Genomic DNA, 26,397 nt, shown 5'->3' on the forward strand with positions numbered 1-26,397 from the left:
AGTGTGTGACAGGGCTGACATATAGAAACCAACAACCATTTACTCTTACATTCACACCTATGGTAGGATGGGGAGAATTAGGCAAAATCCACACAAAACCTTGCTAACCTTAAATGAGATGTAGATATGCTAAATGTTATATGTACTAGGCATCAGGTTATTCTCATTGTAGCTCATTGTAGCTTTATTAAGGGATCATACACACAATGTTTTCTTTTTGTTTTAGTTCCTCATGTTAATCAATTAATCAATCAAATCAAATTGTCTCATAGGGCTTAACAAGGTGCAACATCCTCTGTCCTTAAACCTCAACAAGAGTAAGGGAAAGCGTAATGTGTAATGTAATTAATTAAACCATGTATGTTACATAATTATATATTTGTCATTCATCAGGTTAAACTAAAACCAGTTTTTCTTAGGAACATAAATAAATGTTTTTTTTTTTTTGGTAAACCTAACCTGCTTTTTGCTGAATATCTGATGTTTTTGAATTTTTCTATACTTCTTCTTTCTTCTTTCCTATTTCCAACAAATTATATAATACTTAAAAATGAATAAATAAATGCTGCATTGGGAGTTATGTCCATTAGAATATTGATGCTATCTACTCTCAGCTGAAGTAAAAAATCCTCACCTCTAATGCTCTAAAAGAAGAATAAACAGAGCCACTGCTTGGTGTAAATCAATTGATATCACTTCATAGTACAGGATAAAATTGGATGCGCCAACCGGATTCCAAGCCAGTGTCAGCTTATATAGTCATGACATTTTTTTATTGAACGTATTAAATTCAAAGAGACCTAAAAACATTCACCCTGAGAATCCTTTGAAATCTTTCATGGTCACAAATTTGCAGATGTGCAAATAGAGGGAAATCTATGGCCAGTCCTGATGACAAAAAATAAGTATGTGTCCAGTTATGTCTACATTCAAGAATTTGTCTTTCTTTCACACGCCAGACTACATGAAATATTACAGATGGGTCATAGAAAACTGGAATTTTCTTTTGACTGACTACTTTTGCCAACTCTCAACTAAGACTGCAGGTACAAAGCGAGCACTGATGTGATGTGTGATTGCTTTGCTGAATAAAATGCAGCAGTGACTGCAGTCCATGGACTGCCAGACTTTTCAAAGGCACATGGGAGAGTCAAGGGAGGGCAAAACAAGCCATGGTTTCAAACCATATTCAATCAGTGTGGCTCAAGGAGAGTCAGGGTACAGGCCGATGAGGTGTTTAAAAATTCCTTGCGCTCTTTCTTTTTTTTCTTTCTTTCTTTCTCACCAACACTGGACTTGGTGTTGCCTTGGCCAAGGTCATCCAAGTGAATGCATCAAGCTGTGAATGCGTCAAGTGCTTGAGCATTCTGTACAGGACGTGCTGCTGTTTAGGACACAGTACAAAGGCAGTTGGGCCAATGCTCCAACCCTCCACGCACCTGATAAGACAATTGATTTAATTCAACTTTCTTTTTACACTTTTTCTCCATGGACGCAGGGAAACATAGCCGCTGTAGATTGATGAGAAGCGTCAAATAGAAGAGCTTCCAGTGGTAATGTATCGATCATTGTTCAAAGAGATAATTGATATCTGGAGTTTGGCTGTTGGAGGCTGTGGCTATATACGGTCAGGGAGACCTTGAACAAATACAGCCAGGCTATAAAGGGAAATGATCTCAGTGTCGATTCTGGAGTAGACTGAAATAGTGATTTAAGCTGAGAATTTAACTTCATCCCAGGCCACGTTGTTCACACACAGAACCACACCACTAATTTTGTTGGCTAATACTATTTGTTGTTATAATGGGTATCACACCACTTGGCCACTATGTTTATCAAGAGGATAGTTATCCAAACTACAAAATACATTAGTGTGCTGAGAAAACTATCGCTCCATAGCACCACAGGTGGTCAAATACTCCGCCAGTAATAAAGGATGACTGGGTGGCCGTCACCAGACTGAACTGTGATCTATTGACCAGTGTATAGATCACCTGATCTATCAGTCCAGCCAGCATTGATGTGATAGCTGGTCCAGTCGGACCTGTCATAATGATTGTGGTGGGAATGATTGTCATTATTGTTTACTAGTGCAATGACCATTCTAAACATGTCTGTTTGAAATGGGCTGTTCTCTTGTCCTGTGTTAATGCTACTTCAGAATTATTCCCTGTCATTAGTAAGTCCTCCTCAATGTGGATGTTGTGTGAGGAGCTTTTTATAAAAAGTTTATGTTGCAGAATGAAGTTAAAAGTAGAGTGTTCATCATACCTGCATCTGCGATGAAGGTTTTATGGTCAATGTTTTTCGTAAAATTAAAATGAATCTACTTTATCACTGTTTATCACTAGAGTTGCAGCATTTACTGAACTGTTGTTGTTTTTTCATATCGTGCATGTCGGTTAGTTCAGAGGTCTTTCAACTGACACAATCCTCAGATCCAAGTTCACAATTTTTAGAAATAAAGCTCTGGAATTCAGCTGGACATGAAGCAGTGCAGCAACAAACTAACATTGTGCTTTTACTTTGAAGACAAATTGCCAAACAAGAAGTGATTCTATGAATGCTGTCATGCCAGAGATCAGTTCCTGTGACTCCACTGTCTTTCTCAGTCTGATATGCAGAGTTTGTGATTGTGAGCAGGGATTTAACCTAGTCACTGCTGTAATTTATCCAAGGTAGAAGAAAACAACTCTTTTTAACTCATTCAGCGCACACACACACACACACACACACACACAAACACACATACACAGAGACTGCTGGTCGCCTGTTTATTTCATTTTTATTAATATTGAATGTATCTCATGTTTACAATAGACATGCCAAGTGTGAAGTCGATAAGATGAACGGGATATGCGTTCCACGTTCATCCAGAGAGACAGTAGTATTAGTATGTCGATGACCAGCCTCTAAGCTAATTTGTCTTTGTATTATTAAGCTTCTATTACCAATAAAGAGGAAAAATAACAGATGAGAAAGGAAACAAAATTACTAGTGTACAAAATACCAATATGGCAGGTTCTGTGCAAACAATATTCTAACATCCCGCATTGTTCAAACATTGACGTGTTTGTCTTGCTGATGCAGAAAAAAAGAAGACTAATTACTCAGTACTGAAGTCATTCAGTTGATTGGGACGAAGCTGCTGAGTGGACACAAATCAACAGGACCTAACAGTTAGCACAGCATCACAATGCAAATCCATACACGCATCTTTGTTCATGTAGAGCACTGTCTTCCATGCAATGTTTGTGTGAAACAAGGCAAACTACAGTTAAACAGCTTCATGTCTCCGTTTTCCACTTGCTGGGCCACATCAGGAAATGTAAAGACTAAGTGATGTTTGGTTTGGGGGTTTTACATTTCACTTTAGCCCCAGGCCTGGAAGCCATTAAGGCCTAATCTGAATCCTGGTCAGTGCTTGCTCCCTGGAGCAGAAAGTATGGTTTTATTAGCATCAAATCATACACAGCATTGAGAATGCACACACACACACACGCAAACACACACACACATACTGGCATAGACCCAGTGCACATCCAATAATGGTGAAACAGCATCTCATTACTGGCCATTAGATTTGTATTACTTTCATTTGAACTGGCTTAATTTCATATTCATAAGGGAAACAAAGTCACAACATGAAATAGTGCCACAGCTGCATGATGGGAGCTGAGAGACAAGGCCAGGAACAAATGATTCATAAAATGAAACAGTTTGAAAATGTCGTTTATGATACGGGGGCAGGACGTCCATAATTACTGACAAATTGTAACGCCCACTAATGTGCTGACAAGTATGACTACTGTAGGTAATTAAGCTCATAAATACATCAGGTTTTTGAGTGACAATTTTTTTTATCAGAGGCTAAATGTAAATTTATGTGCGTGTGAGTGGAGGTGGGTGGGTGGAAAAGAGGGCAAAGAGAGTAAAACCTCCTATCTCTTTGGCACAGTGTCCATACTGAGTAGCTGTTACTAACGGACACAGGACATTAACTGGCTCATTATCAGCCTCCCACCATATGGACTCAGGACGGGGTGGGTCAGAGCTGCAGCCGCCCCAATCAGCGCCCCTCTAATTAGGACAATCATACCATCTCCATCACGAGGGCCGGTTACAAAAAAAAAAAATGGTGTCGCGCCCTCAGTGAGATTGGTGTCGCTGAGCCCAGACTCTGAGAGGCAGGGAGAGGAAACCGTGAGTGCGATTCAGCAGGCAACCCACAGAACTCTCAGAGCAATTACCCCCGGATGAGAGCTGGCGGAGTCAGAGGTGGGGAAGGCAGAGAAGAGAGCGAGAGAGGTGGAGGGCAAGTGAAAAGAGAGGAGACAACAGAGGGGGAGCGGTGGAGAGATGCAAGGTGGCGAGGGTTAAAAATCTGGGCCACGGTGAGCGGTTACAGTGTCAATGAAGTTAACACCGAGGGCTGTTGGATCGATCGGGTGCGAGGATGTACAGCTGTATCCTACTGGACAAGGACAAAGACTTTGTTAAATGCATTTAACCTCTGTTGGTCCCATTGAACTCTAGAGTCTCTCTGTTGAAACCTAGTTAAAGGAGTAGTTCAACATTTACAAAAATATTCTAGTTTATCATTCTGTTCATCTTTTGTGTACCATGATTATGATGACACCAAAACCATGTGATGTGTCGTAGATCTCAAGTGAAGAACTCTGATTCAAGTACAACTTCTGACTCGATTCTGACTTGAGCTCTTCTGACTTGAACTTGGACTCAGGCTTGAGCACTGTCTGCATTTGGACTTTTGTAATGGGCCTCCCCGTCTCCTCTCTCCCCTCTTTTCCAGCCACTTCTCCTGTCTACCCCAGTATCTCTCCTCTTTCCCATCCGGTCGAGGCAGATGGCAGCTTACAATTAACCTGTTACTGCTGGAGGCTTCCGGCTTCTTTTTCAGTTTTTCTCTCTACATTTGCCAAGTGTTTGCTCATTGTAGGAACTGTTTTATTTTGTGGTTTGGTGCTTTACAATAAAATTGTATACACTCGATGATTTTATATAAGACATTAATAACTTTGTTACTTACACATTAAATTCAACCTTGATGACTCAGACTCGTACTCAGGTTATAGCGACTTGACTCTGACTTTTCTTTGGCGACCTGGACTCGAACACAAGTCTTTATGCCAAGCAAATCTTATTTTTTCCCCACCTTTTTGTACATGTTACTCAGCTAATGAGTGTTCTACAGTTGGAATAGCACATACATATATTTTCATACGTATATGTTGTGTCATTGAGCACAAGAAAAAACAAGGTGCATCATGTCATCTGAGAAAAGCGGCATCAATTTTATACAGTCCAAGCAAACATTAAAGGGAGACGACATCTTCAAGCAAATGCAGTTTTCCTTCCTAGAGTTCCAACCATTTCCACCAGTGATGTTTTATCTTCTTTATTTTCATAGCACAACCCTCAAGTCTTCAGTTGGACCCTAAAGGATGCCTGCGGATCGATGTGCAGGTGCACACTGACAGGAGCAAAAAGAGGAGAAATGTCCCCTCTTTTTTTTCTTGGAATAAGACAGAAGCATGATTAGAAGAGATGGTTGGGGAGACATGCTCAAGTTTGTGTCCACCACCTGTTACATTTGTTCCTGCAGTCTGTGTTCATTAGCCAGTATTGACCATGTTGTACAGCAAATGGAAATCAAACTGGGATCCTGAAAACAAACTGTTATTGATTGTGAAAGTAAGTTGAATAAACAGCATGCAAGAGGCTACTTCGAAGGCTGACTCACATGTCAGAGTCCTGCACTGGCTCTGGTTTTATTTGACTGCATGTTACACTGGCTGCCCTGTGGAGGAGTTATTTGCGTTTGGGTTGAGTCCACTTTATGTAACAGGGTGTTGTAGGAGTGAAACTGGCATTTATGAATGGCACCCTGCAGGATCAGCTTCTCTGGAGGCTGACTGACAAGGGCTGCTACACTGGAGGATGGGGTATATTTTCTTAACTGGAGTTACCTTAAACATTTTTATGCTTTAACACTAAACCATTTAGAATTCCTCCCCTTAAAAGAGATGAAAAGCATCTTTAAGAATTTTTGGTACAACATCAGATAGTAATCTTAGACAAATGAATTGATGTAATGGGAAGTTTCTACTCTGTAAAGCAGGGTAATCCACAGTTATTCAGAAGCAGGGAAATCTCTGCCTTAAGATGAAAAAATAAATGATGTGTATTACCTAGTAATTGAATGAATTAGTGACATGTAGACTCTTGATGGAGGGGTAAACATCATATTGCAAGTGACGAGCACAGGGCCTGTTTGTGAATACAATCTATTGCATGGAGAAAAATAAAAGGGCACTGCTCAATAAAAAGGACTCTCTACCTGCCATTGGGTTGATAAGCACGTATATATATGAGTTAGTGACATGATTTCACGATGTAGGTCAAGTCAGTGTAATTATTTCTTTTGAGAGCTGCATGATTTTAAAAATACTTTAGAAGACAACACAATGGCACACTGTGACAACTTAATTGAGTTACACGCACACACACACACACACACATTATTGTATATGCACTTAATAGTTGAGGATATAACAGAATAAGCAGCAATACACTACTTTTGATTATATGAATAAAGGTCATACAGTGTAATTATCACACAGCAGAGTCTGTCTTTGTTTTTTTTTTCTACACACATTCAGATCAGTGATGTAAGAGTAGTAATTTCAAATTACTCTCCAGGTGTATTTTAAAAAAAATGAATCAATGAAAACCAAGAGTTAGTTTCTTTTCATAAAATTAATTACAACTGTATAATATTGAGTATATTCTGTCTGCTGTCATCAGCTGCTTCACAGACAGAACTTTTATATGTATGTGGATGACATTTATTCCAAAACAATCTTAATGATAAAGAGGATTCTTAATGCTCTTAATCATAGATTTAGTTAGTGTAAGAATAGTTATACATTTCAAGAATCTCTTGCAAATTACAACTGGAAAGTTTAACAAGTTCAAACAATCTACGAATATATGAATCCTTAAATGAATTCCAAGGTTTGAAATAAATAAAATACATGGTCAGCGTTTCATTTCTCAGATAATACGCTCTATGTACAGGAAGCTCATTTGTCTGTGTGACTTTCTATCCCCGCCTCTCTATTGACTATTGGTTGTTGGGAAACTTTTCTTTGCACGCTATTGGCTGTGAGGTGGAGCGGGCGGGACAACTTCCAGGAAATACTAAGGGTCTGTTTTGGTTTCGCAGCGGGACAGTGAAACACTTTATGGACTAAACATCCCAGCAAGACGTTTGGTTTAAATATTACCGCGACAGTTCGACGTGTTCCTGCTCAGAAAACACATCTGACGACGTTCGAGCCGGTCCCCTCAGAGGTCGGTAGATCTGTGTTCATACATCCATCTCGAAAGGCTCAATATTAGCGAAGTTAGACGCTGCTCACATGCTTCTTCTGAACTTTAACGTTGACCCTTGTGTTTAACCGCTGCTGTCAACCGTCCAGCTATATTTAATATTACATTTACACCATTACAACAGTGTTGTAGCTTTGTAGATATTAAAAGTATACCACTGTCCTTCAGTCTGATGGTAGAACCACCACCAGCTGCTGTGTGTATTGGAAGAACTGTCATACCAGAATTTCCAGGATGGTAAATGTGAAAGTTGTTGTTAACCTTGACAAGAAAGAAGTCCCACTGTAATTTTTGTTTTCATATTCGACTCAAAGGGTTTAGAGTCTGCACACCTATAGCTAAATTAGTTAATCCACTTTAGTGACAGCTACAATGAGAAACATATTTATCTGTGTGACGTGATTGTTTCTTACGTATTTTATTTGACTCGTTTTCTAGAACTTTCCAGTTTCCATGGCGCCACCGAAAAAGAATGTGCTTCCAAATCCTCTCCCAGAGGGATTCGTACTGACAGACAGCGAGAAAAAGAAATGGAGGCTGGGGAATGTCATCGGTCAGGGTGGCTGTGGACTGATTTATCTTGGTACTGTGTCTGACAACCAGTCCCCACACATGCACACACCATGTACATGCTCACATATGCATGTGCACTCAGATGTATAGAATAGACAGGGTTTCTCCTGGGTTTTAAAAAGTCCTGAAAAGTCAACCATTTATAAATATCACACATTAGGTCTTAAATACATAGGTAGGTGCTATATATGTTCAGTTTAATTTAATGGTACTTCTGCTATGATTCAGTTTTTGTTTTGTAAGTGAAATGTTTTGGAGCCATGCTATAATAAAACTACAAGCAGATATAAGTGAACTTTAATTAAACTACAAACAAGACCAAAGTGAAACTGGTAATGATCTACAATCATCCAGTCAAAATATATCGCAGTACATTCGGCTGTTAGAAAGATATTGAATACCAACTCAGTTTGAGAGATAACGTGGCATATTGAGGGTTATTCTCTGCTTGTCTATGTCACCCTATCTTTATTTATAGAGAAGTGAAAGTAGTTTTGGGAATCCATTATTCATTCTTCTGTTAATTATCATTTGCTTTCGGTCTTAAAGTTCAGTTGTTGAACCTGCAGAAATCCAGAATAGAAGTCCTTCTCTGCCAGATACATACATGGTTTGAGGGAGACACTTTGGTGTATCTCTTTTTTCCTTTTGTTTGTGAAGGTTGTCTGAACAAATCAGTCACTTCTCAACTCCTCTAATCTATGAAGACCTTTGTTTTCTGCTCAGCTGCTCAATGCAGCTCTTTGCAAATTTCTCCTCTGTTCTTCAAATACATTAAAAACCTCCAAAGGATTTGATCCACCCCACCAGTTAAGACTTAACATTCACATTTTTGTAGCCCTCATTTTCTCTCCTCTCTGTCTCCTCTCGTCTTCAAGCCTCTCTGGGTGTTGGCAGGCCTGCCACAGCAGACACTGACTTTGTCATAAAACTGGTGAGTATATTTATGCTGCATGCAGACAGCCTGTTCATCTTCAGGTGCACTGCAAATGTTAGTACACACAGATACATCATGTACTGGAAGTTGAAAGCAGCCATTTTTTGTTTACTTCACCAAACATTGTGTAATTTGGTTTGAAGCCACTGGGAATCATGTGATATGAACAACTAATGATGACCAAATATAATTCAGTATTTGAAAATGAAGCAAAATGGAAGTTAAGTCAGTGTGATGGTTGTTCATCTTGCACTTGGACTACTATCAGACTACTATTTATGAGTAGCATGCCATCCTAAGGTGGCACAAATCTATTATACAGTCACTTATTGGATTGCATGGTTTGGAATAGCCTTCAGGATGTGAACATTTCATGAAAATAGGCAAATTGTGGCTGGGTGAATAGATTACGACTCCAGAGACAGGTTTTTGTTCACACCTTGGACTGTGTTCAATGTCAAACTGGCAAATTGTCCTCCCTTGACATGCACCTTTTATTCAAGTGATTGGACGAGAGAAGGAACAGAACTCTCCTGACAGCATCTCCTTTGTTTCTCATAACTGATGTCACAAAAACAACAAACCACAAACCGCATCTCTTTGTTCTTAAACTTTAGGAAATCGTTTTTTGTTTGATACAAAACACTTTGAAAGCTTGAGAAAGGATTTAGAGATATACAACATAAATGAAAGGTTCAGATTTTTCATTGCCATACTCCTTGTTAATCTACAGTCCATGATACATTTATAAATGTGCTTCACATTTCAGATGAATCCAAACGCAGACCAGTTAACAAATTCTATGGTTTGGTTTGACATGGACTTTGTCTTCACCATGAGCAGTAACTTCCTGCAATATACACTAGTTCAACCTCAACCTCACTGTGTCTGCCAGATTTTAGGAAGTTACTCCATCACATAACTATGATTATGTAAAACCCTTTTTCTTTACACTTTTTTTTACACTTACACAGATTAAACAATATAGCAGAAGTGTGTTAAGGCTAAGTGGCTTCTGGCTGAAGATTAAAATTAGATTTAATGGCCATAAACATCAGTAAGAACTATAGAGAAGAATGAACTGTACTTGTAGTATTTATAGCACTAATTAAAAGGTGACATTTAAAACACAAGATTTAAAGAAGCCAGATGTTCCTCACTACTTGACATAGAAATTACTCATCTGGTAGAAAGGTAGAGGGAACAGGAAGAAAACTTGAACAAGGAACCGAATGCACAGGCAGATTTATGTGTGGGATGATGCTCATTGGTTTGGACATTGCTCAGTCAGCCGAATGCAGCTTTCACTAACATACTGTGTCTTGTATGTGCAGGAGTACCATGAGAATGGTCCCCTGTTCTCGGAGCTCAAGTTCTACCAAAGGGCAGCCAAAGCAGAGAGCAGTGAGTAGCACCACCTGTCTGGCATCCCAGCAGCTCGCTGGAGCACGAGTGTGTTTGACTGATGAAGTGGCCGCAGACAGAGGCTTTGCTGCGTGCCACACAGTAATTAATAATAAGCCAAAGCAAACATGCACCTCAATGGTAGTCAGCCCCCCTCTCCGAGCTTGTCTGGCCTCTCCAGTGCCTTCGCTAGGAGAGGAGCGAGAGACAGTGAGCCACTCACACGTAATGATGCCCGGGCCTCCGCTGAGCCCCTGACCACCTGCCAGCCTGGTGCAGCGCCAGTCAGGCCAGTAGCCATCAAGTCCTGAGCCAGACCCACTGCTTTGTCTGTTGTGCGACTGTATCTTCAACACTGTAAGATTAATATTCATACACATTCATTATTACACTTATAAGGACAATTTTTCCTACTTTACATATAGTTTAAGTTTTGACTCCTGTGAGAAGCTGTTAAACTGGGGCTTTGCTCAAGGTTACGAAATCATAAGAATCTGAAATAGTTGGAATACGAAAAAAGTTTTTCCAGCTGCTAACCCTAAGCTTAATAGATCCATTAGTTCATTTAGTGGTCCAAGACCCCAGAGTTTCAACTGTCTTAATATAGCAAAAGTTGTTTTCAGTTTTAATTTAGTGGGGAGTGTGACTCCTGTTACATCAGTCTTTTCAGACACCCACTATTAGAACCCCGGGTGTGTAAAAATAGGAATGTGGGTACACACATTTACACAATCATTCTTCCTCTAATTATGTTCCAGTGCAAAAATGGATGTGCAGGAGGAAATTGGACTTCCTGGGCATCCCGACCTACTGGGGATCAGGACTGGCTGAATATAATAACCTCAGGTATTTACACAGCCAACATGCGGGGGACAACATGTTGTAATTATGATTATATAATGTGTACGGCTTCCTTTTTTGAGTGTAGAAACAATATCAACATTTGTTTTGCATATCAAAGTATTACTGCCAAAATCTAACCAGACTTTTATTCCATGTTGTTTCATAATCTGAGATTAATGTTCAAATGGAGAATTTAATTTGGACCTGAGCATTTTATTTCATTTTCTTTAATTTAACTAAACTTAATGGGCAGAACTTCAAAATAAAAGGTACTTCCCACATAGCAAAGTAATCTGAGCGTAAAGTAAATTACCTGTTAGGCTTTCACAGCGAGGCCAAGTGGGCATTTGTATGTTCGATACTTGACCCGGAGGGCATCTGTATTTATGTGTGTCGTGTTGCAGTGTGAGAAAATTCTGGGTAGTGGTGTGAAATATATGAAATCCTGCAACTGACACACATGTGAAGAGGTTGTTTGTGCTCTCCTGAAGAGTGGATTGATCTGCGTTAAACTCAGGTTTCAGGGCACACAAATGGTCCAGAGAGCACAATGTACTTTATGCAACTTGTGCACTGGCCACACCCTCAGTTTCATTATTTAGACATAAAACTTGTTTTTGTTTAACTTTTATGTATCTGTGGGTGTGTCCATGTCACTGATTATTAATACTTTGCCTGAAACTGCAGTTATCAAGTGAAATTGCAGAGTAGAGCGCGACTCGGGCTGGATTTTTCTGTCCGGACCCGACCCAACCCATCATGTCCTGTTGAGTAGCATAGTCACACTCTACAGAGAGAGCTTTACACTTTACAATGAGGCAACAGGGCAAATCTTTATAGAGATCTTTTTATTATACAGTAGTTAAAGAAGTGGGCCATCACATTAAGGGTAATTAACATACTGCACATAACGTCGAGATTTTCCCAGACAAAGCTATCTTTGTGATGTCATAATTGATGATGTCACTACACTTAACACTTGCCATTAGTCTTATAGTTCTCTCATTATGTTTTTCAAGAACCCCTCATTTAAAAGAACTTCACAGTCAACACTACACTTCAATGAGTCCTCAACAGTAAACATATGAAGGTTGAAGTAAATCATACGAGCCATTGTCAATAAAATGATATTTATAATTAGAGGATCTTTCTTATCCATTTACTTATGTGACTTATTTTCACGTAAGATTTTGTTTCCTCGAGCTTATGAATGGCTTCAAATATCAGTATTAAGATCCACTATAAAATGTCACCTTGCTTTTTTTAAGTTATGATAATGTTTTCTGTGTTACTGTCTTACATAATGCTTAACTCCTTCTGCAGTCTATAATTATGCTAATTATGTTAGACATTTAATGGCTTTTCCTTGTGAAAATTATGTGAAAAAGCAGCTTCCTCTTTTATTTAATTACCCCAGACTTGGTAAATAAATCACCCTTTGGAGACACATCATTTTGAAGTCATTGTGACTTTCCTCATTCCTTACTACAAGGGAATAGTATATGATAAAATTCCACTTTAGCAGTTATTGTAAGGTTGTTTAAAAGCTGTAATGTCTGGTGTGTGACTCTCAAAAACACTTGAGGCATATCAGGAATTGGAAGATGGATTGTTATTCAAATCCAGGATCTCAACCTCTTTCACTCAGGTATCGCTTCATGGTCATGGACCGACTCGGCACTGACCTCCAGAAAGTCTGCGATCGCAATGCAGGTAGACTGAAAAAGGCCACTGTGCTCCAGCTTGGTCTAGGACTGGTGAGATATTCACAATGCTCTATTGATTATTGCTTAAGGAAGCTGGATAAAGCTGGAGCTCCAGCAGGTCGTATTGAGAAAATTCAGGCCGAAAGCCACTTGAACAGATGTCTTTGTTGTCTGTCTCCTGTGTCAGGTGGATGTACTGGAGTATATCCATGAGAATGAGTATGTCCATGCAGACATTAAAGCTGCCAACCTCATGCAGGGCTACAAAGACCCTGATAAGGTTTGTACACTTTAGAGCAACAACGATGCCAATGTCAGCTGTCAGTCATTTTAATAAAGATTACACCTCTAAGAAGATAGGATACATTTGTGTTTTTGTCAATGTGGGTGCCTTCTGTTGTGTTCTGTAGATCTACCTTGCAGACTATGGGCTGTCCTTCAGATACTCCCCTGAGGGAGTCCACAAAGAATACAAGGAAAACCCCAAGAAGGGCCACAATGGAACCATCGAGTACACCAGCCTTGATGCCCACAAAGGGACTGGTAGGCCTTTTATTTCAGTAGCAGAGAATAGGGTTTGTCGCAGTAGTCAGTGTTACTGGTGTTACACGTTTGTTACACGGTGTTCAGGCACATACAGATTATATGTTTTACTTTCAGAGGCATAAAACCTCACATCACAGTAATGGACTGACAAGGAGGACGAGGATTCTGTGTAAGAAGATTATGAAAACGTTGGATGTTTTAAGAGTCTACTGAGTGAGAGGACGAAAGAGAGAGAAAGAGGTGCTGAGCGCTGTACACTTTACAATGAAGCAACATCTTTTCACTAAAGATTTTTTATGCTATTATGAGAAGTGGACCATCACAGTCTGGGTAGTTAAACACTGCACACAACTTCAAGTGCAGCAAGAGAGTGAGGCTGTCTGCAATGAAATCTAACATAAATGTCTTCTCTTGTTAAATGTCCGATGTAATCGATTACACCATCACAACCCGGAAAATGTCCACACTGTGGCATCCCTAGAAGAGAAACTCTGGAGAAAAGGACCTGACATTTGGTTACATTTAATTTCACATGATTCCCTCTTTGCCATGACATGGGTCAGTATACTGGCCTACAGCTCTGCTTTCAAAGAGAAGGTCTGCTGTAGTTCCTAAATTATCTAGATATTCTGCCAGATTATAGTGAGGTTCTTCACTTAAACTCAGTTACCTGTTGTTTGTGTTGCAGTAATTGCAGAGGGAAGCTCTAGAGAGCAAGAAGTGATAAGATGTGACACCCCTCTTTTTTATTCAGATCAATACGTTTTCTAAGAAGAGACTATATAACACAGTCCTTACATAGTAAGGTACCTAGTGTGGACGGCACCAATCAAAGAAAAGTGGTCTTTTGCCTCTCGTTGAGGTCTCATTAAATTTCTGTAGCCCTGTGCAATTTGAATCCTTATCCATTTCCATACATCAACACATTAAAGTATGTCTCTGCTTTTCTGATCTTCACTTTAAGTCCTATTAATAGTTATTATTGGCCGAACCAGACTCTACTTACCAGAGGGACAATAGTTGTGTCAGTTTTAGCTAAGTGGTCCTCAGAGGGTGCCAGTGTAACAAATGGTGACATATAAGAAAAACTAAATAAAACTGACACAAGGTTTGTTTTCTCTCAGTTGCTTTACAAAAAGCTAATGTGCTTAATGGGAGGTGGCTTTAATTTACAACTAGTATGAACTAATGAGGGGCACCGTACGGAAACAAGAATCCCTCACCATTTCAGTGACAGACAAACGCTCTCAAGAAACCAGTGTGTTTACTGGGTTTCATTTATACATATATACTTAAGGGTCCAGTGTGTAAGATTTAGGTGAAAGGGAATTTAATGTAGAATAATCCTCATGATGTTTTCACTAGTTCCTTTCATCTAAATTGTATGAATTGTAGTTTTCTTTACCCCAGAAAAGACCCTTTATATTTAAATACTTTATATTAACATCAAGGGGACCCTCTCTATGGAGGCCGTCATGTTTTTACATTAGTCCAGACTGGACAAACTAAACACCTTTTGAGTTTTTATGACAACTGAAGCTACCACAGGTTCTTTTTCATGTTTGGAAGGAGAGGGTGAGGTGAGGGGTGTTCAGCTGCAACATGCAACTTCAACACTAGATATCCCTAAATTCTACACACTGTACCTTTAAATTTATCGTTGCCTATTTGTCAGTAAATTACCTTTCTGTGAGAAGCCTTGAAATCATAGCTACACTGGACCGCAGACAAAAACTTTTCCATCGCTCATAAAGGATGTTTTAAAAATTGAGAGGGCCTCAAGGTTATGCACCTCTGCTATGTAGGTTGTTATTGGTTGCTGAACCATTTGTTGTGGAGGTTTTTTTTATCGTTTTGTTCACCTCTCCAGGGCCTACAAATACTATGTATACTGCACAGAAAATAAAGAAGGAACAACAATGACTACACAATTTTGAAATCTTTTTCTGTGTAATGTTGAGTAAAAAAGTTCTTTAAATCTGAAAGTTCAGCAGTCTGTGAAGTGGTTATTATAACACATATTAACATTTTATCTAAATTTTCCAGTCTTACTTTGTTGACTTGATAGCAGTACCAAGTAGGTGTGCTACTGTGACGAACTAACGGGGGAAACCCTCTTGATTTCTCTTTCTGTCTGCTGATTTTAGCATTTTCATATTTTCACTGCATTTATATCAACCCCACTCAAAGCTTTGTCCTTCGCAGTCTCTGTTTGTTTGTCAATACATGTAAAATAGTCTCCACGCCCTGCCACCCTCTGCCTTCCTCAGCTGATATTGGGAACACATTAACTGGCAAATTGCCTACATGCTCCCTCTCCTCATTGACCATCGATTCTCCATCTGCAGCCCCTGCTGAATTCCTCGGCACCGTCTTGTCTCTATTTAACAGCTCCCTAATTAGCTGAAGTCATAACCTGCACTGTGTATTCATCTACCATTAATTAAGGGCTTTGGTGTTTGGTTAGAGCGAGACTCGAGCCACAGATAACCTCTGTGAGCCCCACGCCGTCCGGCTCCCCTGCTCCACCAGTTCGATACCGTATGTTAGTGTGGCTCTTCCTGCCTAATTGCCGTGGCACTGCTTTTATCAACTTGTTCGATAAATAAAAGAGGGACAGAAAATGTCCTGTCAGCAGTTATCAAATGGAATGCATTTTAGAGTTAATATGATTTTGAAAGGCAGAGGTCTGCATACATGAAGCAATTTAAATGTCTGTATTATACTAGTGCTTCAATGAACTGAAGAAATCTAAAGCTTTGGGAAGGAAACATTAATATGTTGTGTTAGAGTATTTTCTATTGGCGCATGGAGATTATGACCGAGGACCAGACCCTCGCCGGCCTCTTTCTGACCCGATTGCACCAATACCCACAAAGATGTTGACAGGTTGACAGGTTGCCATGGTGAGCTTTGGCAAACACGGCTCGCGAGTGGCAGGCCTTTGAACACAGAGCTAAACGGTGTAATTATCGCCATTCGGTGGGCGTCCAGCGAACAGAAGACCGTCTCCCGACAACAAGACTGTGCAGCAGAAGGGTTAAGAGTGTGACACTGCGGCGCGCTTTAGGGAATGTGAATAACAATAGGAGATAATTAACAACATCATTGCTGCCTCACCTCCTTGTCGAAAGCATGTAGAGAAAGTGTGCGTGTTTATGTGGGTGTTTTGTATTCATGTGTTGAGCGTGTGTGTGTGTTTTTCAAGCATGTCCAAGCTCCCCCTTTGAGAAGGGTTTAAATGTATGTGTGCGCAAATGCATATCTCTACACTGTCCTGTGCTATTCATCATATGAGGGCAACACAAGTTAAATAAGGAAGAGCAGACGCACAAAACACCATTATGAGCTGTGATAATGTGCCGAGAGCACGCACAGAGGGCAGCTACGCTTAATGTAGTTGTTGATCTTTTTAATTGTTAATCTATTATGGCGCTCAGGGAGTTGCTATACTTTTTCCAGTGTCAGTATTTGTCATCTTTATTCTCCTTCAACAAGCTCTCGGTAGCGATGAAGTACTGTGTAATTATTTCCAACAGTTGGAAGCCGCAGTGTAACGCTGACTTAATACATACATTGCAACTAGAGTGGCAAACAGACCTAACTCTTGTCATCAGAGTCATTGTGATTAAGTAAACAGACAGCAAACAGACAATGACCGTTTCAAGTTTGAAGCAGCATGTGCAGTTTGTTGTTGCTTCACTGTAGGGTTGTGGAAAGCTTTTTATTTTAATAAGTGGTCATTAAAGTCCCATTATTATTCAGATTAGGCAATCATGAAGAGCACATTCTGACATTAAATGAGCATACAAGAGAAATGCAACTAAGTCAAATGAAAACATGAAGATGTATGAACCTCTTTTATCAGTTAGTTTGTTGTCATTTAACTCTGGAGAAATGAGACCATGTCCGTCCCAGGGATGTTATATTTCCATCATGTTTTCTACATGTGAGGTTTGACTGGTGTTCTTTTAATGCTGTCACTTAATTTCTTTCTCTTTGTGTATAGGTTGCTCACATTTCAATCAAGTGACATTTCACCTTTAAACTTCTCTGATTGCCAAAGTACCCAAAACAGCGTAGGTTTCAGAAGCGCATCTCCTTCATTCCAACCTCGTTAACCAAATCTAAACTCAGATTTATCTTGTGACCACCTGGGAGTCCCACTGGGCCACAGTAGGTTGGGAATGTGGACTTAACAATGTGATTACACATAAACTACATATGTAGTAAGTTAAAGAGTATCTGAATAAATACAGTGATTTGCTGTTAATAGTGATGCATCAGCAATCTAATCATTTTATACAGATAATAAGTAATATATCAGTCACACAGGCCTTTCTGAGAACATTAGTATTTGGAATGCAGAAGTGCTTCTAATGGTGAATGTATTTTTGAGAACATTCCTTCAGGTACTTTTCTTTTATATACTTCCTCTGAGTACTTCTTTTACCCCTGACAGGATCATTCAAATAAAATGAAATCTAATTCCCCTTTTCTTTGGCCATCTCTAAAGTTTTGGGTATGTACCAGGACCTTTTCCTTATGGTGTTTGCATGTTTTCTCCAGGTTCTCTGGTTTCCTCCCACAGTCCAAAAGACATGCAGGTTAAGTCGACTAGCGTCTCTAAATTGCCTGTCAGTGGGAATGTTTTTTGTGTCGCTCAGTGTGTCAGCCCAGTGACGAAGTGGCGACCTGTCCGGGTTGTACCCCGCCTCTCAGCCAAGCTGGGATTGGCTCCAGCACTGTGACCCTTGGAGGTATAGATAATAGATGGAGGGATCTTGTCATACTAGAGGGAGGCTTTAGTATTCTTCTACAATGACAATGATAAAATGTTATACACGTAGACTATTTTGTTTGAATTTGCAATTACACACAAGCAAAACACAAAAAATACAAGTATGGGATAAGAATTATGTTGAAACCTCAGGAAGAGCATCAGAAGAGGTCCCCCCTTCAGAAGAAGACAGATATATTTATAGTAGATAAAGGGAAAAGACAGAATCAGCTGCATCAATTTATTCTCTGTATTAGTATATTTGTATTTAAATGCCTCTGAATATGAAATCTCAAGCAAACTAAGGTTCACCTGGTTTCATCTGGGTGAACTGGTTTGCATGTGGCCACATTCTTTTTGATCCTTCAACGCAAATGCATTCTAGGTCACATATTATGGACAGCCTACTCCAACAGCTCTTACAGCTGACGTGTCCCTACACTTTGAGCATATTTGTATGCTTCCTGTGTCTTCATAGTTGCATGCGCACACACACACACACACACATTGTCATCGGACACGTTTGTAAACTCGAGCTGGGTAGAAACAACATAAATGGTTGTGTTTAATTGCATATAGAGCAGGGAAGAGGGATCTGATCATTAGTGGTCACATGAGACACATTCTGGAATCATTTTATTGCACAAGTGTGGAAAGACTTTCTTAACGCTGTCCACTTGTGATCGGATCTTACAGGATAATACCTGGTCTGAACAGGGCCTCAGAGGTCAGGAAGTCTATAAAGTGAGTCTGAGTAAAACTAACTGTGATTGAATTAGTGACAGGTGATGATAACAGAGGTCAATGTGACACTGGACAGCTCACCAGATAGATATAAGGTGTATAGAATGAATAGGGCATACATTCTAATGTGTAATCTCATTACCACCTTCAATCTGGTCCTGTGTGCCAGTGACCACGCTCCCTCCTCAGACCAGACTGTTGGCTGGGGAGGATCAATGCTGGCTGTGGCTCAGGGAGGAGATTTCTCCCCTCTGATGGAGCCAGTCAATAGGTAATTTCTCCGGAGACGCGTGGCGGCCGTTACAGTATTGAGCTGCTAAAACTCCCCGGGCTCGACCCCTCTGGTTGGACTTGGTTCACATGTGTTGATAGAGCTCACACATTAATGTAGACCCATGCAATCACAGACACACTCACAGTAAGACACAACGCACTCCAGACTTGTTCTTAAGGAAGTCTTGATTCAAAATCGCAAGTATCATGCTTACAATTTTTCATGTCTTTCGAATATTAAATTCCATAACATCAAACCGTTATTGTTCCTGCCCTCTGGATCAAATCCCTGAGCTCAAGAAGTGTCTTTGGCCAGAAAAGTGGAAAAAGCTGTTGTATCTAATGGAGAAGTCACAGTGCAGATACACACTGATTACATTGTTATTGACAATTAAAGTTGTTTTTTCCACTTTTGTGCCATGGAAGCAGGAATACTATTTATTATGGCTAATGTTGAGAAAAAAATAACAACAAAACAGATCAAGCTGCCAGTTGCAGCTATTGTAGATCTGTTAAGCTAACTCAGCCCCAACCTACCTTGTCACCGCAAGTGACATTGCTTGAGGCAGTTTATCAGATTTCATTCAGCTTCCTCTGGACTTAAAAAAAAGCCAATTTATGTATCCACACTGGCAACAACTATAGCTGAGGGCATCATGTTTTAGGCGTGTCCGTCTGTCCTATCTGTCCAGAGTCTGGGGTTTGTTTTGAGCTCTGTGCTTTTACTGTACTTTGGTGTCTCTCATCCGTAGACTATCGCAAGCTGGTGCAGGTGATAGTAAATGCTTGTGGCTTTTTGTCTCTTTTTCTGGGGAGCAATCTGTAACATAATATCCAAAGCACAGTTTTCTGGTTTATATCAGGCTTTTCATTCTACAACTTCATCCATTCGACAGAAGTAATCCTTTTTTTATGAATCTAAAATGTATTAAAAAAAAAAAAGCTATTGTCATACATTCCTCCTACCCCTGACTTTTCCTCTTGTGCCACTATTAGGTTAACATTTGTGGTTCGCATTTCTGGACAGATTGCCATTAAATCTGGTGCGGACGTTTATGTCCCCGTTAAGGACATGAAATGACTTGAACAGTGGTGATAAGAACTTCTAGACCCATTTTTCATAATCACTTGCCCGTCCTTCATTAAAACAGAGTGACATTGTGACTGCTAGCACAAACTACCATCAGTATATCACTGTAATACACAAGTATGAGCGAGGTCAATAGAAAACTATTGTTGACGTTTGTAACATGTAGTGCTTAGCTCTCTCAGTCTGTCCTTAATATTGAGTCAGTGTCTACAAGGGAGAGGAAGGAATGTTTGTTGTTTATGCATTATGCTGAAGTTGCCCGGATTAATAAAAAAGATCAGACTGAACTCCCCACCACCACCGTCACTTTTCTACAGTATGTCAAAAAACATCTCTAATTGACAGGCGACACTATGTACTAAGTGAATTAGTCGCTGGGTTGAAGGTTTTTATTTTTGTTGGTTTCAACTTGAAAATGTTGTATATGAAACTTGTGTCTTTCTGTTCTTGTAAAAGATCTGTTGTTTAAAACACTTTCAGAATAATTCTATCTTCATGACCTTTGAAGAACAAAATGCTGCTTTTGGCCAAGAAATATAAAACCTGAAACCTTTAATGGGGTTATGGATAATCTAAGGCTCAAAAGATAGAAGCGGAATGCAAAATGATTTAAGGCAAAACAAAACATCAGCTTTATAATCATCTCGACCACCTCTTACTTCTCTCCTGATAGCTCCATCTAGACGTGGTGACCTCCAGATTTTGGGGTTTTGTCTTCTTCACTGGTTGTGTGGGTCTCTGCCTTGGGACAGCGTTCTGAAGAATGCAGCTCAGGTCCAGGAGGCTAAGACCAGGTAGGTAGTCTCCTGTGCTGTTTCTAGAGCAGAGGTTTAAGGAGCAGGAGAGGCTGTGTGCATCATTTAGGTTAAGCTTGTTTGCAAAGGCTACACTGCATCAGCATAGATAGTAGAGCTATTTTCAAAAGCTGTGTCTGTTTCATTATGAATCTGGTTATCTAGTTAATCTGAGTACCACACCCAAATACTAAATGCCTGTGTAAATGTTAGACTGCTGGACAGGTGTAATACTATTTTAATGTAGTATTGCAATGCTTGCTGTGTGAAATGTTTGGATTATTTTGCTCTCTCTATATATAGAATGGTACAGTGTGCTAGAACACATTCTAGGGCTGTAATACTCTTTAAACTAGTAATTACAACAAATAAATGTACTGAGTATCTTAAGTAGGACAGTTTGCTTTGGCTTAGATTCAGCTAACACTATCTACTGTCTGTCTTTTATAAAGTTTGTCCTCCCTTCTTCAATGTTTTATCTTTCTTTACTCCTCCTCAGACTGATGGATAATCTGCCACGCTCAGTCCAGCAGCTGTCAGTGAACAGAACCAACACAGGTAAGCCAGGGCAGGGTCCTTGACTCTTTCCATGAGCTTATTTCTCTGAAGTACTCCAGTACAACTGCTGGCAACTGAGATTCAGATAAAGGACAAGGCACAATTCAAATCAAATAGACTTTACTTTACGAGTCCATTTTTCCCAAAGCGCAGAGAGCTTTAATGCAAACTGAGCCACTGTGCTAGAAAGATATATTGCAACCATAACTTTTTTTATAACTTATACCTTTCATTATACTGTATGAATGGACAAAACTCAACCTTGGACTTCAGCATTGAATAACATTCAGGGGTCTGATTTATTTAGATTGTATTATTTAGGCAGACTGTTGGTTGCTTTAAGCTACAGTTAGTAATGCAGCTGATACATCCCGTCCCCTCCCATTGCCCCATCAAAACAAATAATCACTATCTGCCTGAAAACTGCTAGAAGCCGACTTTTCGGAGACCCGCTCACTTTGGGACTGATTGAAATGGTTGGTTGTTTATAACAGTCCATGCGAGGGGCCACGGACACCGTTTCCTTATTTTTTTTTTGGGACGTGAAAAGGATTTCAACAAATTAGATAAACAACTTACCTTCCCTACATTTAACAAAAGCAGAAATTGTTATATATATGTCACATTTCAGTTTTCATTGAGAGCAGTAAACTGTTTTATTTTTATCTTTTGATGTCTCCACTTTAGTTTAAATGCTGTTGTTCACAGCTGCCAAACACAATGAGTCAACGTTATGACCCACTGGGAATTTATCTGTCGCCTTAAAATAACTTTTTGAATAAAAAAAACAACAACTGCTATTTTCTGATGATAATGGAAAATGATGATTATTTCGTACTTGTTTTTCTCACCATCAAAGTACAATCTGGTGTAAATAAAACCGATGCTATTTATACAGAAGCATTTCGAGCCATGTTTTTCAGTTTGAGTTTTTTAGGTTACGTGTTATTTTACAAGAGCATGTGACTCTTCACTGGGTTTATCTGAGGTTATTATTGCATGTAATGGGGAATGTTTTGCAGGACTATATCTTTGTTTCAGTACTGACATGATATTCTTTATCTGTATGAACACATATCTGCACATTAGCACACTCATGTTCAAAGATTTTTTCCGAGGAACCAAAACCAGATTTCTGAGGATTCCTGACACATACCAGGATTTATGTCCAGTTATTTGACCCTTGTTAATCCCTGAAAATAGCCTAAGCATGTGTGACGTGAAGGGGACCTTTAATTATATACAGTGAAATATTCTCATTCTGTCCAAAGTCGCAGAAGAATAAAACGCTCGTTCTTTTATTTCCCAGAGGCTCCAGAAAAACTTTATACCAATTAAACAGCCGTCCCGTCAACATGCCTTTCAAAGTTTGTTGTGTGTTATCTGCTCTTTATGAGGAGAGGCCACACCTGGTTGTGTGATGTATGGTTTGGGCCAGGTGCTTGCTGCCCGCCACAGATAAGAGACAGTTTATGCATCAACTACGTGTGTGTATGTTGGAGCGAGATATAAGCTCAGCTGCAGTATGTGTCAAAGACGTCGTCTGGCCAGTGTGTGATGTATCTACACTGACTGCGTATGACACATAGACACAATGCATATCCATAGCTGTGTGAATGCCTGATCTGCTCTCTGTGTGAGGATACATTTCCAGGCTGATATAAATCTGGACGCCATGGACGGTGACACTTTTAGGCTCATCATGTCTTTTTTGCTGCTGCATGACTCGAGGCTCCCAGAAATAGATTCAGGATTCAGTCTTAAAAAAAGTACCATGCAGTCGGTAAAATCAAACTATATTGTACGTGGAATTGATCACCAGGTATTCGGAATGGTTCCACGAGACATTTGAGTGAAATATTTGGATGTGCTGTAAATCATAGTCTGGTTGTCTGACTCCACTCTGTTCCTGTCCTTAGATGAGGTGGCTGCATTCCTTCTTTATGTCAAAACTCTGGGTTACCAGGATAAACCAGACTACAAGCACGCCAAAGACCTGTTGGCCGGTGCTGCCGGGGGAAGACTTGACTTCTCCATGCCTGAATGTCCAGCAACGGCATCATCCGCAAGGGTAGTAGATCCTGGCACCAGGGAAAAGGTGAGGGGAAGTCACTGATATGATCTCAGTCAGTTCAACAGCAATCACTATTCTTTGACTCGTGTAGCCCTGAAGTATTCTTCTGAAAGATCCTTTAAGTTAGCTTTCACAGCTAGCCTGTTTCATTCTGTTAAAATGGAGCCTAGTGCTCCTTGTTAGCACTGTTCATTTGGTGAACTCAAGCAAGGAACAAGACAAAATCCTTTGCAAGATGCGTCCACATCCAAGTGGAATCTGGTGGTTCATTTGTCATCTGAAGGGACCAGGGAGGTGACCGAGAATCCAATTTCACTGTAAGAGAGCGTCAGAAGATCTGTGCTGAGATGGAAGAATTGACTGGAAGGTCGACCATCTCAGCAGCTCTCCATCAATCAGGCCTTTGAGTAGAAAACTTAGACAGAGGTCACTTTGAATAATAGGCATATGACAGTCCACTTGGTTTGCAGTCCTGCACTCAGTTTAAAGTCACCCAGTTCACCCTGATACCCCTGTGTGTGTCCCAGGAAACACAAAATGGACAACTTCAGCAAGAAGCCAGGGATCATTACTGTGTGCACGTCAGCCTTTACAACAGATAGTTGTGGAAAACAAAAGAAAACACTGACAGCTGAAAAGCATTCTCCTTTTAATGCACTAGTTACAGTGTTCGGAGTAGATTGGTGCAAATAAGAGACAGACCAGTGCTCGGCATCAAACACATGACCTGACTTTATTATTTCCTTAAAATATTTTTGAATGTAAGTGTGGTTGACAGTAACTGATGTGATAAGTATAAATGACATTGCTACATCCACAGTCATTTTTAGACGTGTGTGTTATTGTGTAATGCAGAGTACAGGGAGAATCTGTTCATGTGTCTGTATTTCACTGTGTGTGTGTTTGTGCTTGTGTACTTTTGCTACAGAAAGTAAACTTAAAGGTTTGAGCCATTTGATCACTAGCGTTTATCAGGAAGAGTATTTTACATCATTTCTTTTCGCTCTCGGTGAACATTCAGAAACTTCAATGTTGGCCACAAATATTCCTGTTTCCTTTACTGAGTCTCTTAACCCCAGAGTGGGGAAACGTGACAGCAGTGAAGGTGGAGGGTTGACCTCCTCCACCCTGCGCTCCCCACCTCCACTCAGAATGTCAACCACAGGTGGTCAGGTCTGAAGTTGGAGGAGCAGCGCGATTCTCCTGAAATTCACCAGAATCACTTCTTGACCCCTCGGGCTCAGAGAGCGCCCTCTCAACGGCCCAATTTGAAGCAGTTGATGACACACACTTTACACAGCACACGATGTCTCCAATTATGCTCCTGATTTCCTCTCCTCTCCTTGTGTCATTTAATTTCCCTGCTAAAGTGCTGGCCAGTTTGATCCCTAGTTAAACAGAAGTGGCCTCTTTCAGGCAGTTTAGTGAGGAGAGTAAATGTCAGCCGAGATAAAGGCCGCTCAGTGGGCATGTTCACTGAATCATTTGCCACTAGTGTTGTATGAATATATTATTTTAGATCTGATGATGGTCATTAAGAGTTTTATTCAAGAGAAATTGGTCTAAGATTGGTCTGAGAAATTGGTCTAAGAAAGGTATAATGGAAAAAACATAGTTAATAACTAACTACAGTTATTAAAGTTCTCCCTTTTTCAGAAGATATCCCATGATAGAGTTTAAAAGAAATGTCAACAAGGTGGTGGCATATACAGACCAATACAGACAGGTTATAGATTTACAAACAAGGTTTTTTTTCTTTTCAAACCCCCCTCAGCTGTAAATGATTCCACATTTATTCATCAGCAGAAAGCAGGACGAGCCAAAGGAGCCTCCAAAGCCAAGCCCGTGGCTACAGTGACGGATGAAGAGGGTATGAAGTCTAAACCAGTGCCGGCTCAATACAGAAGATGACCAGTCGTCTCTAAAACTCAGTCCCAGGTAGGAACTGGAACCACTAAGTAATGAAAAGCATTAGATGGGTGAGTCATACCCTGCATGTGCACTGTGTATATCCCAACCAGGCCATGCTAACATTTGTATATTGTAATAATCATTTTACAATGTTATCGTCAAAACAATTGGTTAACCCTGTCTCTAGTCTTACCGGTTGCAGAGGTTATTGCATTACTACACTTGATGATGTCATGTTCTGACTTCCTAGTGCTGTCATAATGACATCATTCCCATCACATGATCCCAAATTATTATTGACATTAAAATCCCAAATTATTATTGACATTAAAAGGAAGTCTTTTAATTAATCTCCAATAAAAGGACACTTTCATGTAACTGCACATATATTGAATAATACGGTCAAAAACAATTGTTAGAAGATACTCTTTTTGGTGCTTGTTCACAGAAGGACGAGGTATTGCCTGCTGTCAGAAGATCACTGAGGCCAAGGACTGAACCTGTAAACACTTATAAAGATGATAGTGAAGATGAAGAGGAGGATGAAGAGGAGGATGAAGAGGAGGATGAAGAGGAGGATGAAGACGTTTCCAGACCCAGACCCATTTCTGCATGTTATCTCCGAGGCCCTCCCATAGGTTCCAGAACTAAACAGGTGTGAGGACAGGGTGGAAGAGCAGCCAGGGTTTTTTTTTTCACAATAAAGTATATTTAATTTGAAAAATGTATTAACACTGTTTTGGTTGAA

General features: G+C 40.0%; 1 protein-coding gene across 2 annotated transcripts; it reads left to right on the plus strand.

The window, feature by feature from the left end:
• The first annotated feature begins 7,204 nt into the window (after nt 1-7,204).
• Nucleotides 7,205-26,304, plus strand: vrk2 (VRK serine/threonine kinase 2). 2 transcript variants are annotated; one of them, XM_020097235.2, is made up of 13 exons: nt 7,205-7,377; nt 7,855-7,999; nt 8,868-8,923; nt 10,261-10,330; nt 11,089-11,176; nt 12,822-12,930; nt 13,067-13,159; nt 13,290-13,422; nt 20,986-21,106; nt 21,606-21,664; nt 23,584-23,762; nt 25,542-25,676; nt 26,098-26,304. In XM_020097235.2, the coding sequence occupies exons 2-12, from the start codon at nt 7,870-7,872 to the stop codon at nt 25,647-25,649; spliced, it is 1,146 nt and encodes a 381-aa protein (XP_019952794.2). In that variant the 5' UTR covers nt 7,205-7,377; nt 7,855-7,869; the 3' UTR covers nt 25,650-25,676; nt 26,098-26,304. The 2 variants fall into 2 exon arrangements, with proteins under 2 accessions (XP_019952794.2, XP_019952785.2); XM_020097226.2 differs by having other exon boundaries at nt 25,545-25,676.
• Nucleotides 26,305-26,397: the final 93 nt, after the last annotated feature.

This window comes from Paralichthys olivaceus, chromosome 14, assembly GCF_024713975.1.
Source record: "Paralichthys olivaceus isolate ysfri-2021 chromosome 14, ASM2471397v2, whole genome shotgun sequence".
Classification (NCBI taxonomy): Eukaryota; Metazoa; Chordata; class Actinopteri; order Pleuronectiformes; family Paralichthyidae; genus Paralichthys; species Paralichthys olivaceus.